This window comes from Gekko japonicus, unplaced genomic scaffold, assembly GCF_001447785.1.
Source record: "Gekko japonicus isolate JY-2015 unplaced genomic scaffold, Gekko_japonicus_V1.1 scaffold1715, whole genome shotgun sequence".
In the NCBI taxonomy this organism is placed as follows: Eukaryota; Metazoa; Chordata; class Lepidosauria; order Squamata; family Gekkonidae; genus Gekko; species Gekko japonicus.
Genome location: NW_015172058.1, coordinates 112091 through 126769, shown reverse-complemented (window position 1 = coordinate 126769; position 14679 = coordinate 112091). Strand labels below are relative to the sequence as shown.

Sequence of the window (14679 nt, the reverse complement as noted above, 5' to 3'; positions counted from 1 at the left end):
CGGGGGGCGGGGGGTGGGGCTCTGCAACTTACCTGGCTGCTTCTTGCTCTGACTGAGGGCTGCTGGGAGCAGGGGGCGGGGCTTGTTGCATGTGCCCGCCCCTTGGGCTCTTTACTGCCGGAGCTCCACTCCTGTGCGCTCCCGCAGGAAATGACCCCTGCTTCCTGGTAAATAAGATCCTTTTAAGTCTCTAAAGGTACAAGGTGCCTGGATATCCCAGGCTGGCCTGATCTCATCAGATCTCAGAAACTAAGCAGGGTCGCCCGTTGTTAGTAGTTGGATGGGAAACCTCCAAGAAATTCCAGGGTCATGACATGGAGGCAGGCAATTGGCAAACCACCTCTGAATGTCGCCTTGAAAACCCTACAGGGACACCCTAAGTGAGCTGTGACTTGACAGCAAAAAAAAAGGAGGGGAGAGACAAGATTTTTTTTCTCTCCAGGCAGTTGGTGGCAACCCTACTACATATACAGAATGGATTGTTTGCATATAGGACAGGCCTGAAGGCAGGAAGGACCTAGAAGGAGTTGCAGGGACTGGATTCCAGAAGGGTGAGGGTGTCAGCCAAGGCAGATCCCTTGGCAATGCTGCCTGTCCCTCTGAGGCACTTGAGACTAGGGAGGGGATATTTCTGCAATACTATAAGAGCCTAGGAGCTGCGGTGGCTCAAGTGGTTAAGACGCTGAACTGCAGGCTGTGGAAGGTCGGTAGTTCAGCAGTTCGAGACCCGAGTTGCCGCATGCCGGAGTGAGCTCCCGTCTCTAGTCCCAGCTCCTGCCAACCTAGCAGTTCGAAAGCAAGAAAATTGCAAGTAGATAAATAGGTACCACTTCGGTGGGAAGGTAACAGCGTTCCGTGCGCCTTGGCGTTTAGTCATGCCGGCCACATGACCACGGAAACATCTTCGGACAGCGCTGGCTCTTCGGCTTGGAAACGGAGCACCGCAACCCTAGAGTCGGACTCGACTGGCTTTCGAGTAAGGGAACCTTTACCTTTACCTATAAGAGCCTAGCTGATGTCTTAACTCAGAAGCAATGTGTTAGGGGCCAGCCATTGGCTCAGATCCATCTAAGGCTGATACCCTTGTCCCTGGGGTAGAAGTCAAAAGAGGGAAAGTGTGGTCTAATCACATTTCTCCTTCAGCGCAAACATGCTAATCTGCTTGGAGGCTCCCTCAGCCATGCCTCATGTAGACTGAGCAGAAAAACAGCAGGAGATCAGCCGCTCCCCTCCCCCGCCCTGTACATATCCCTATGTGGTTAATTCCCATTGACTTTTGTGGAAAGCGTTTTTTTTTTAAATCTCAGGCAAGTTCTAACAACTCCTATCAAAGTCTCTAGCTGCTGATGTCAGGTTAAGGCCTTTATATCACTTGAGGCAGGAACAAGGGCCATCTAGCAGATACCTCCTATTAGAGCTTAGTCCTGATCTTGTCAGATCTCGGAAGCTAAGCGGGATCAGGCCTGGTTTGTACTGGGATGGGAGACCACCAAGGAATCACAGACTCATAGAGTTGGAAGGGACCTCCAGGGTATGAATGACAACCCAGAAAATTGTAAGTGAAAGTTCTGGTATACATAACTCATACAAATCATATGTTTAGCTACGACAATCTATTTGGCACTCTTGATTCTGGAAAGCAGTTTGGTTTTGTTTGCACCTCACTGTGTAAGAAATTACAGGTAGGTCCCAGTCAATATTGTTATGAGAGGTTCCAGTTTCAGATACAAGATTATATTGGGAGTTGTATGTCCGTGGAGTACTGGGTAGGGGGCGGGTGTTGTAATTGACAAGATTTGTTGGAAGTGTTTACCCTTTAGAAGTCTTCCGTGGTGATTCATTCCTTGCAAAGGCAGGAAGTAGGCAGGAAATTTGAATTGATTGGGTATCCATTTATAACTTTCAGAAAGATAAGCAATAGGGATGGTGTGCAATCTCTCTTTTTTTATGGAATAAGGCGCTGACAGTAATTGCAATGAATGCTATATGAGAGACACTTTTAAAAAAGGAAAACAAACCCCCCCCCCCAATAGTTCTTTTCCATTGTGGCTGAACTAGAGTCTTTGAGAATGGAATTTGGATGTCTCTAGTGAACTCATTGAGACAACTTGATTCATAAGCTCTGTGCCTCAGTTCTTCACCTGTAAAATGGGAATAGCAAGGAGCAACCTTCAAATGGTTATTGTGTAGATGAGTGAAAGAGTTCCCTTACTTCAAGGAACCGGATTTATTTTATGTAATTTACACTTTGCCTTTCTCCCCCCTGGGGACCCAAAGTGGTTTATATCAGTTTGATGTAGTGGTTAGGAACGCGGACTCTAATCTGGGAAAACTGGGTTTGATCCCCCACTCTTCCCCATGCAGCTGCTGGTGTGACCTTGGGTCAGTTACAAGTTGTTTCAGAGCTGTTCTCTCAGGAGCAGTTCTCGAAAGAGCTCTCTCAGCCCCACCTACCACACAGGGTGTTTGTTGTGGGGAGGGGGAGGGAAAGGAGATTGTAAGCCACTCTGAGACTCCTTCAGGTAGTGAAGGGCAGGGTGTAAATCCAATCTCCTCTTCTTCTTTCCTCCATTTTATCCTCATGACAACCCTGTAAGGTAGGTTAGGGTGAGAGTGGGTGACTGGCCCAAGGTGACCAAATAAACTTCCATGGCAGAGCAGGGATTGAGACCTGGGTTTTCCTAGATCCTGGTTTGACACACTAACCACTACACCATACTGGCACACTGAGGAGAACTTCCTCACAGACATTTTAAGGAGGAAGCTGAGGTCAATCTTTTACATTAAAATCTTTGCTCCACTATAAAATAGGGTAGGCTGAATGCCACTCAGGGTCAAAATAGACTTGATGGTTGCAGTGGGGGAGGGATATATTTATTCATGTCTGCTCATGTGTAAAAATGGGGGGGGGCTTACATGTAATGTATGAGTGGGGGAACCAAAGTCTACCATTCTTCCTCCTTACCTCACTGCCCTCTACTGCATGCCACATTTTTCCTCCTTTTTGGCTCACTTCTGATATCAGAGAAAGGCATGGAACAAATTATTCCAACAACACAGGGGGGGAGACAGGGCTGAGGTCCTCTCACCTGCATGCCCCACTGTATGTAAAAATAGATTCCCCCACTATACAGATGAACAGACACAGGAATAAATACACAGCTCTCTAAATACCCAGAAATTATAATAGGCCTCGGCCACACGGGCAGGAAAATGCGAGGGGAAGGCATGGCTGTTTGCCCCGGAGCAAACTAACGCGCGACTGCGCGATCAGGCATCGGGTTGAGGTCCCGTCGAGCTCCCGTGGTTAGGGGGGAGGTGCCGATCACACGACGCGGCAAAGAAGTGGAGTGGCGCGGCAAACGGGGTTGTGGTTTTTTTAAAAAAACTGAAATGTGCGCATGCTCCGTTGGTTGCTTGTGCGCATTCATGGAGAATTGGGGGGAAAAAATCCTTTTTGCGAGGGGACATGGGCGGGGGCCGGAACTACCACCGGAAACGCGATCAGACGCCGGCCCTTGCCCCGCAGTTTCCGGAAACTAGTACCTCCGAGGTACTAGTTTTTTACCCCGCATCTTTGGTGGGAAGCCTCGGGTGCGCCATGGGAGCTCTACGCTTCCCAGATGTGGCGGCGAGATCGCGCCCGGAAAATCCGCTTATCTTCCGTCTCTCTAGCGTGCCTAATGCTCCATGTGACCGGGGCCTCTACTATGTTTTTTATCCCACCCTTCTTCCAGGAACTTAGATCAGTACGTGGTTCCCTTCTTTTACTCTTCACATCAACCCTGGGAGGTAGCTTACATAGACAGAAAGAGTGACTGGTCTGGGTCACTCAGTGACCGTTGTAACAACATAAGAAGAGCCCTGCTGGATCAGACCAGTCATCCGGCATCCTGTCTCACACAAAGGCCAGCCAGTTCCTCAGGAGGGCCAACCACCGGGTATGGAGTCTGAGGCCTTCCCCTAATGTGGCCTCCTGGCTCTGGGATTCAGAGGTCTCCTGTCTCTGAATGTGGAAGTTCCCTTTAGGCCCCATGGTTAATAGCCACTTATAGACCTGAACTCTTCTGTCCATTCTGAATCTACAGCCCAGCAGCTTCTTTAAATGTCCCCGAGTTCTACTATTATGGGAGAGGGAGGAAATCTTACTCTACTATTCCATTGTTTTATAAACCTCTTTCATGTCTCCCCTAAGCTGTCTTTTTTTTCCTGGACTGAAGAGTCCTAGGCTTTCCTCAAAGGAGAGGTTCTCTAACCCCCTGATTGTTTTGGTTGCCCTTCTTCATATTTTTTCCCCCAGCTCTGCAATATCCTTCCTGAGATACGGCAACCAGAACTGCAAACAGTATTCCAGATGAGGCTGCACCATGGCCTTAGACAACGGCATTACAATATTGGGTGTTTTATTTTCAGTTCCTTTCCTAATAACCCCAGTATAGAGTTTGCCTGTTTCACTCCTGCAGCACAGTGGGTTGACACTTTCATTGAGCTATCCACCACAACTCCAAGGTTTCTTTCCCTCACATTCTCAGCAAGCTCAGGCCTCATTACCATATCCTCGATTTTTTTTGTACCAAAGAGTACCTTCTAACCACTGTGCCACAGTGGCTCTGCTGCAGCTTTTCCACGGTGCAAGTGCTGTGAAGGAGAAAACCTCACCTGTTGATTTCTGCCTGTTAAGCAGTCTGTTAAGCAAAGGTCTCTTGTCCATAAAGAAGGGGGCATTCCTAACTAAAAGTAGAAGTAAGAAGCGGTGGCCACACTCCTCTCTCTGTATGGTTCAGGGAGCTGGGCTGGATGTAGCCCTCAGATTTTTCCTGGGGTTAGGGTTGCCACCAGTGTTCCCTCTAAGCTGAGTTAGTGTGAGCTAGCTCACAGCTGTTTAGCCTCCGGCTCACACATTTTTGTCTCAGCTCAGGAAGGATGGCTCCAGAGCAAACTCATTTATGCAGTAGCCAGATTGCTCGCTCACAACTTTAAGGCCAGTAGCTCGCAAAGTAGAATTCTTGCTCACAAGACTCCACAGCTTAGAGGGAATTTTGGTTGCCACTACAAGAGATCCAAAATAAGAAGCATATTTCGAGCTGAACTAAACAATACGTTTCTCTGCAAGTCATGACTTGTATCTTCTCTGACTGAGACGTGTGCTGGAGGGGAGGGAGTGGGACCCTGGCGCAGGGGAAGGAGTGGCTTCATCGTTCCCTCCAATGCCATTTACGTGACCTGAAATGGCCCCAGGGCGGTGTCACTTGTCTAGTTGTTGGGGGGGAGGCAGCTGTATGTGCTCTAAACACTATGTGAAATTATAAGGAACTGGCATCTTACACATAACAGGACATCAACAGTATTTTATTATAATATACTGTCCTTATATGAAAGTTGATTTTACAGTTTTGGAGCACCCCTTCTTTTCTAGGAGCATACCTCTTAATTCTAAATAAGGTACCGTTCTTTAAAATAAGGAACAAGTGGCAAGCCGACCCTATGGTGCAGGTGCCTGGTGCAAAGGGTTCAATAACATTATAACAGTCCATTGCCACAATCTGCTCTGTGTGTGTGTGTGTCAAGTGCCATCAAGTTGCTTACAACGTTATGGCGACTCTGTGAATTCATGGCCTCCAAAATGTCCTGTTATTCACAGCTTTGCTCAGGTCCTGCGAACTGAGGGCTGTGGCTTCCTTTATTGTGTCAATACCTCTCATATTGGGTCTTTCACAACCTGCTGGTTCCTCCAAATTCCCAGCTTCCAGGTTTTTTTAAAAGCAAAAAGCAAGTCTCCAGCCCTTTCCATTGCAGAGATATAAGAGGAAAGGTGCAGGCAGTTTGTGTCCTGAAGGGACTGGAACGCAGAAGCTGCAAGGTGGCTGGAGCAGGGCAGGAATTCACTCCACTGACATTGCAAGTGCCTCTGCATTCACAGCGTCAATGCACCCAACAAGGAGAATTGCCACTGTGTGGATGCAGCCACAGTCTACAGAGACACAGGTTATAAACTCATTACTCAATTCATTCAGACTGTTATTATTTAACATAATTGATTAGAAATAATAGTATCGAAGGAGCTGCGGTGGCTCAAGTGGTTAAGACGCTGAACTGCAGGCTGTGGAAGGTCAGTAGTTCAGCAGTTCGAGACCCGAGTGTGCCGCATGATGGAGTGAGCTCCCGTCTCTAGTTCCAGCTCCTGCCAACCTAGCCGTTCGAAAGCAAGAAACTGCAAGTAGATAAATAGGTACCACTTTGGTGGGAAGGTAGCAGCGTTCCCTGCGCCTTGGTGTTTAGTCATGCCGGCCACATGACCACGGAAACGTCTTCGGACAGCGCTGGCTCTTCGGCTTTGAAACGGAGATGAGCACCGCAACCCTCGAGTCGGATTCGACTGGCTTTCGAGCAAGGGAACCTTTACCTTTAATAGTATTGAAAATATTTTCTGTTACTTCTCTGTCCACGCAAACCCTCAAAAGTGGCTTAACGATATCAGCCATATAATAAAAACAGACAAGATTTTTTAAAAGACCTCTTTCCTTCAATGAATGGAAACTTAACACCTGCAGAGAAACAAATCCTAGCAGCAGAGACAACAAAGCAGCAAATATGTATATGACCATGCTGAATTATCACAAATGCTGAACAGCCACTGGAAAACCCCTTTCCCATTGAAACCTCATGAGGACACCGCCAGCATTTTAAAGTGATCTGAAAATGCTAAAAGGGCCCAATCCTGATCAACCCTGCAGGGCTGTTGTTCCGTCCTCACACACACGCCTTTTCAAGTGCTAAAGCAGCCAGGGCAGCCATTTCAGCATGGTATAATAATGCCATAGAATAGAGTCCGCCTTCCAAAGCGGCCTAGGTTAACTGATCTCTCACCTGGAGAGCAGTTGTAATTCCCAGAAATCTCCAGCCACCACCTGGAAGTTGGCAACTCTAATTTGGAGGGAGTTTGGGGAACATTCTAAACCAGTGGTTCTCAACCTTCCTAATGCCGCGACCCTTTAATACCGTTCCCCATGTTGTGGTGACCCCCCAACCATAAAATTATTTTCGTTGCTACTTCATAACTGTAATTTTGCTACTGTTATGAATCGTAATGTAGATATCTGATATGCAGGATGTATTTTCATTGTTGCAAATTGAGCATAATTAAAGCATAGTGAGCCCTATCCTAAGACCATTGAAAGATGGTCTTAGGCGACCCCTGTGAAAGGGTCGTTCGACCCCCAAAGGGGTCGCGACCCACAGGTTGAGAACCCGCTGTTCTAAACTGTGATCCCCTCAGCTGCAGTCTGCTCTGTTAGCACAAGTCTTTGCCACCTCACGGTCCTGGATGTGTGCAGTTGTGTGAAGCGAAAAGCCTAAGGATGTATATCTGGGAAGGAACTCATACTCTTCCCCTGGTTTATCCCTGCCTCCACCTTCCTTTCCTCCCTAATGGCAATTTTTAGACAGAATCACCTCAAGGCAGGGGACTCCTTTTTTGTACTCTGTAAAGAGATGTGCATAATGATAGCGCTGAGGGAGCCAAGTAAGCTGCCCTCCGGAGGACATCCCCTCGACCAAAATGATCCAGTCTTACATCCTGTCATAGGCTTGCCAGCTCCGGGTTGGGAAATTCCTGGAGATTTGGGGCTGGAGCCTGAGGTGGCCAAGGTAATGGGCAGGGGTCATTTCGTAGAAAAAGAGGTGCAGGAGCTCATTAGCATAATTCATTTGCATAACTCATTTGCATATGTCACACCCCCTGGTATCACCAGAAGTGTGTCAGGAGGCAACACCCGCTGCTCAGGCTCCACTGGACTGTTTTGGATTGCTAGCTATGGGGGGGGACGCGCAGATCCTTGCGTTCCTCTTGGCCCGGGGCTGCTGGGAGCAGGGGGTGGGGCTTGTTGCATGTGCCCGCCCCCTGGGCTCTTTACTGCCGGAGCTCCGCTCCTGTGCGCTCCCGCAGGAAATGACCCCTGGTAATGGGAAAGGAGAGGTCTCAGTGGGGTATAATGCCATAGATAGGGTTGCCATTGCCAGCTCTGGGTTAGGAAATTATAGGAGATTTAGGGGGCAGAGCTTGGGGAGGGGAAGTACCTCAGCAGCGTGTACCCTCCAAAGCAGCCATTTTCTCCAGGGGAGCTGATTTCTGCCATGTGGAGCTCATCAGTTGAAATTCCAGAAGACCTCTAGGCCCTACCGGGAGGTTGGTTCTCCAAGGGAACTGATCTCTGGAGTTGTAAATCTGGGCACCAGGCCCCACCTGAAGGTTGGCAAACCTATGTCTTGGGTACCCACTGCAGAAGGTCACAGAGTAGGACTTATCATACTCAGTGAACAGATAAGTTCATATGGGAGGAGGTGGTCTTTGCAATAGCTGAATACTTATCAGGCCTGTAGCCACGGGGGCATTTGGGGGGCAATGCCCCCATGGATGAGCGCCGCTCCCACGGACAAAAATTCAAAAAATATTTTTAAAATACAAGATGTGCATGAGGTTTCCGAAATGACCCCAGGCACAGTCAGGGAAGGTTTAGTCTCATTTTTTTTTGTCGGGGCAAAAAAAAAAAAAGGGTTTTAATGCAAGTAAAATAAAATATCCCCCCCCCCACCCTGGATTTCCCCATGCCCCACCAACCAAAATTTTCTGTCTACACCCCTGATCCTTATCTTGACCACTTTGGGACATGCATAGTGAAGAAAACTGCAGCCCTGACTAACCATTTCAAGGTCAAACCCAGAACTTTTTGGCTTACAATCAGCTAAAGGCCAGGAAAAGAGTAAAGTTCTGTCTCCTCCAAAGGCAAACCTACTTTGTAGAGCTGCCACCGGGACTTCCTCCTAATTTGGGAACCAGAGAGCATGCCAAGTCATCTAACAGCACCAGGGGTAATTTCATAGAAAAAGAGGTGCAGGAGCTCATTAGCATAACTCATTAGCATAACTTATTTGCATATGCCACACCCCCTGACATCACCGGAAGTGTGTCAGAAGGCAACACCCACTTCTCAGGCTCCACTGGACTGTTTTGGATTGCTAGCTATTGGGGGGCGGGGAACGTGCAGATCTGTCCTCACAGAGGCGGGAGAGCTTGTACCTGAATAAACCTTCGCCTTAAAGGTGTCACTTGACTGTTTTGGACCGGGGGGCCGGGGGGGGGGGCTCTGCAGCTTACCTGGCTACTTCTTGCTCTGACTGAGGGCTGCTGGGAGTGGGGGGGGGGCTTGTTGCATGTGCCCACCCCCCGGGCTCTTTACTGTCGGAGCTCCGCTCCTGTGCGCTCCTGCAGGAAATGACCCCTGAACAGCACCAGTGAGAGTGCCAGTCTAGGACTGAGGAGGCCTGGGTCAGAGTTTCCCTGGTTGTAACCTTGTGCCAGTCACTCTTTCTCAGCCTAACTGAGGAACTGATTGTGAGAATAAAGTGGTGGAAGTGGTGACTCATGTATGCTTCAATAAATCAAAAGAGCCAATCTGTGTAGTGGTTAGAGTCTTGGGCTAGGACCTAGGAAACCCAGGTTCAGATCCCCACAGTGCCATGCAGGCTTGTTAGGGGACCTTAAGCCAGTCCTTCCCTCTTTCTTTCTGCTAACCTACCTCTAAAGGTTTTTATGGGGCTAAAATTGGAGAATGTGAGAGTGATGCTGTAAGCAACTTTGGGTCCCCCACTGGAAAGAAGAATATAAATATCTAAATAAAAATATCTCATAAAGAAGAGGAGATTGGATTTATACCCCCCCCCCTCACTTGGAGTCTCAAAGCGAGCGGCTTACAATCTCCTTTCCCTTTCCCTCCCCACAACAGACACCCTGCGAGGTAGGTGGGGCTGAGACAGCTCTTTCAAGAACAGCTCTGACAGAACTGTGGCTTGCCCAAGGTCATCCAGCAGCTGCAAGTGGAGGAGTGGGGCATATATAAATGAAAAATACATAATATCATATACACACCTGGATCCTGTTCGCATTCATTTGTAAAGCCCTATTATGTTCAATGGGTCGTTTTGCAGCTAAGTGGGTCGTCGCCTGGCACCTCACCTGTATGCACCTTCCCACAGTCTTTGTAGAGTTTCTATCCCATGTGCATTCAGATTGTTATCATTTGGCAGCCATGAGCTATGTTTTGGAATCAAGTTTCCAAAGAAAAATGGAAAAGGATGAGCTAAGCAAGTATGTTCCAGTGGTTAGACCTCTAATATAGCAAAATAATAGATACCAATTGTTAATCTTATCTGTATTTTTTATATGTTATCATATAGGTACAGGTGGAAGGTGTACTGTTAAGGAGAGAATTTTCAGTTGCATTATCATTACCCTCGTTCACGCAGTCCTGGTTTCTTGCACTGCTTAGTTCTCTAAGCTAAGTGGGTCGTCGCCTGGCACCTCACCTGTATGCACCTTCCCACAGTCTTTGTAGAGTTTCTATCCCATGTGCATTCAGATTGTTATCATTTGGCAGCCATGAGCTATGTTTTGGAATCAAGTTTCCAAAGAAAAATGGAAAAGGATGAGCTAAGCAAGTATGTTCCAGTGGTTAGATACCAGTTCACGACCGCTAATAACCGCAAAATAATAGATATCAATTGTTAATCTTATTTTTTATATGGTACAGGAGGAAGGTGTACTGTTAAGGAGAGAATTTTCAGTTGCATTATCATTACGCCCCATTCACGCAGTCCTGATTTCTTGCACTGCTTAGTTCTCTTTCTTGTATTTATAAAGGTCTGGTGAAGCTGGGAGTGCACTGCATCACAGGACAGAAAGTGGCGATTAAGATTGTGAACCGGGAAAAGCTTTCTGAGTCAGTTCTAATGAAGGTAAGCAAGTATCAGTTGAGGGGGAGGCCTATGGGGAGAGGGGGGTTCCGATCTACAGATCTAATCTCTGGACCCCACCATCATGTCCACTAAATGGCCCACCAGTTTGCCTTGCCAAAGTAAACAGTTCAAACCCCTTAGGAGAGATATCCAGCTGTAGTACATACCCTCATTGGATTAAACACTCCTTTAAATGCATCCCTCAGCCCTGAGGAGAAGCAAAATGCACAGAGACTATGGGGGGGGGGCATACCTTTCCTCTGATACAAACATGGAGAGTATGGATTTATATTATAGAAAAGTTAAGTGAGTGAAATTGAGTAAGTTATGGATATCCTTGCAGAAAGAAAGAAAGAAAGAAAGAAAGAAAGAAAGAAAGAAAGAAAGAAAGAAAGAGCTAGCAGATCCCACTTACTTAGGGTTGCCAACCTCCAGGTGGGGCCTGGAGTTCTCCCAGAATTGCAACTGAACTGCAGATTACAGAGATTAGTTCCCCTGGAGGAAATGGTAGTTTTCGAGAATAGACTCTTGGAGTACATTCCTGTTGAGCTCCCCCCCCCTCCCTAGACCTTGCTCCCAAATCTCCAGGAATTTCCCAGGCAGGAGTTGGCAACCCTATTGCCCCCACACAGGTACCAATTTTTCAGTCTTCAAGTTTGTGCCACCGCCAATGGGGACAAAAATCTCCACAGCTGAATGGTAAGGCAGTCCCGATTGTTATCTAGGGTTGCCCAATCTGGGTTGGGAAAATCCTGAAGTTACTCCGTGTGGGTTTTCAGGCAGGCAGGCTGTGTATATATAAATGCATTCTATATATCCTGATTGGATTGGAAACCCATTCCTGGCAGCTTAAAATCTGCACAAATATCATGCAAATAATTGGCTTCAAGAGGGTAGCTGTGTCGTTCTGCAGTGGAAGAGCAAGATTTTAGTCCCTTTGGACTTTAGAGACCAACCAGATTTCCAGGGCACAAACGTTTGTGAGTCAAAGCTTCCTTTCATCAGATATACCTGATGAAGGGAGCTTTGGTTCTTGAAAGCTTCTATCCTGGAAATCATGTTGGTCTCTAAGGTGCTTGTCGACTTGAATCATTAAGATAATGAAGATCTCATTCCCTTCAGACATAACCCTGGAACAGTTTCTATTTGAGATTCTCCAGCATGCTAAAAACATTGCAAAGAGCTCTTTCCTATCCCCATACATGTTTACATATACTCTCTTTCCCCCATCATAGGTGGAACGGGAAATTGCCATTCTGAAGCTCATCGAACATCCCCATGTCCTCAAACTCCATGACGTCTACGAGAACAAAAAATATTTGTAGGTATTTATTTACAGATATTCTCCCTCAGTCTCCTCACACACTTGTGAGGGGAATAATGTTTTCCCATGAGACAGACACTCCAGAGCTTGGAGTCAAGGAACACTTTCCATGTAAGGAATTCCTGTACATTCTCAGTGGAATCTCCAGTCTGAGGCAAATTTTGCCGCTCTCTCCTAAGTTGCTTTTGCTTAAGATTCTAGACAAGCCATGAGTACTTCTTGAAGGAAGGGTAGGATACAGTAGACCATATTAACTTCCTTTAGACCATAAATATAACATGTAGCTATTCAAACTTGAGGTGGAGCTACAGTGAGCAAACTAAGGGAGACCGAGGCCTTGTTCATACGAGGCGTTTTGGGCCGGGAGGGGGACGGAACGGGGGCGGAGCAAACGGGCGCGATCCCATGGCAACATCTGGGAATCGTTGCCTGCCCGTCCCTGATCCGTCCCTACCGCCGAAAACGCGCACTAAAAAAGAACCACCTCCCTAGGTGGTTGTATCCATTAGAGCGCTGCAAGCCGGGCCGTGGGATCGGCCGGCGCGTCTTTGCGCCGGTGCATCCCGGCCCCCTGCCGTACTGCGCATGCTCGAGCATGCGCAGTTTGGCAGCCTCCCCCTCCCATCCGACTCTTCCTCCCCGACATCTGATCGTGCCGGGGAGCGCCGCACCGTGGCTCAGGGGATCCGTGGGATCCCGCCGCGGCGTTCCAACTTTGGTGCGGCTCACATTAGCCGCAGCTCAGCCGTCCTTTTCCCTGCCGTGTGGCAGGGGCCCAAGTTACCCAACATTAAGGGCAGTGGAATGTCAGGCACAAAGATTTAACCCGTAAGTCACCACCTTCTAGAAAGTTCTGTTGAAGCTCCATGTGGCAAGCTGGTATGGATTGTTGTTGTTGGGCACCCCTGAATGAAATGGGGGGGGGGATGGAAAGATCTGACCCATTAAGCCATAAACTACTAGAAAGTTTTTCTGACAAACCCCCATAATGCAAACGGAGATGGCCAACTTAGGCTGTGGTCACACACACTAAACAATCCACTTTCAGTGCACTTCCCAGCTGGATTTTACTGTGTGAACTGGCAAGATCCAGTTGGTAAGTGGATTGAAAGTTGATTATTTAGTGTGTTTGACTGCAGCCTTAGATCCCAGATGTTGGATGCCATTAAGGGCAGCAGAAACGTCTGAATGATCAGCCATTATCCCCAGGCTCTTTGGCCTAACCCTCACTGGAATGAAGGTGAGACTGCCAATGGAATGTACACAGGAGAAATTTCCAGTGTGTTGATTCTTGGAAAGAAGGTAGGTGGCCATGCGTGTTTTTTCTGCCTCGGGCACGACAGTGTTGTGGGTTGACTTGAGTGGAAATACATGGCCTCCCTCCCACTTCCCTCATGGCTTAGGCCTGAGGTCTCATTTAAGCATGATACCGCTAGGCACGAAAAACTGACCCCTGTGATCTTCTGTGTACCCAGCATCTCACTACAATATGTGTGACTGTGCTGCGTGTGCAACATTAGGAAGCTAGTGCAATGCTCATCAGGGCTATGGATTTCTGGCAGGCTGAAGTTGCACACAAAGCCACTGTGAGGCTAGGTTAAACAAGACACGGGGTGCATGAAAGAGTGCATGGATAAGTTCTTCTTCCCCACCAGCATCTCATTTAAAACAGACCTCTTGTAAGAGCTGCACGGTGGAAGGTTGCGTGGAGCCAGTTGGCATAGCCACTTGGCTCAGCGTTGGGCGGTTTCTTTCTGGGGTCTCTTCCCCAAGCCACATCTGCCGTGCCCCCCTCCCCAAACCCAAACTACTCATTTTCCAGCTCATATGCAAATGAGCAAATCAGTGTTTAAACCACGGCTATTTTGGGGCAGGAACGCACAGGAACGGAGTTCCGGCTGGCTTCAGAGTTGGCCACGCCCACTACAGCCAAAATCTCTGCGTGCGTGGCTACAGAGGGGAGGCCTGGAAAGCGACCCCCCCCCCAGCGACTCTGAGGCGGGCGGGCCAGGGGAGGCCTTGGAAAGATCGGGGAGGCATTTAAATGCCTCTTGCGTCCCTCCCCCAGCCTGTCCGAGGGCTGGCTTGCCCGGGATCCCTGCAGCCGGTGGGTTCCTGGGCAAGCCAAGGGAAGGCATGGGGTGTGGCCTAATATGCTAATGAGCTGTCAGGGTGTGGCCTAATAGGCTAATGAGTTTCCGCTGTTGAGTGTGGCCTATTATGCTAATGAGTTCCTGCTGGGCTTTTTCTACAAAAAAAGCCCTGGTTTAAACTGGCCTTGCTCCTGTCCGTTTAAGCATTTGTCTTACACGGGGGACAGAGTAGCTGGGACTCTGGAGAGTGCGTGATGGGGAAATGTGGTTTCTGCGTGTCGCTCAGCTATTAAAACCAGAGCAGCAGATCAGCCAGCCGGGCCTCCTGATCTCTTCCTGGTTTCTGAGCTCTTTGGGGCAGAGCGGTGGTTTCCCTAGGTGGTTCCCTCTGTGTTACCATTGCAAGAGCAGCAAAGCCTGCGGCCTGTGTAGATATGTCTTCTGTGTGTGTGAGCCGCCCAGCATACCAGG

At 48.3% G+C, this 14679-nt stretch overlaps 1 protein-coding gene across 1 annotated transcript in view; it reads left to right on the top strand.

The window, feature by feature from the left end:
- Nucleotides 1-14679, top strand: part of BRSK1 (BR serine/threonine kinase 1) — a 53948-nt gene that overhangs the window by 8772 nt on the left and 30497 nt on the right. Inside the window, exons 2-3 of the mRNA XM_015420773.1 lie at nt 10697-10791; nt 12027-12112. Coding sequence (XP_015276259.1) covers nt 10697-10791; nt 12027-12112 — 181 coding nt within the window. The remainder of the gene's footprint in view (nt 1-10696; nt 10792-12026; nt 12113-14679) is intronic.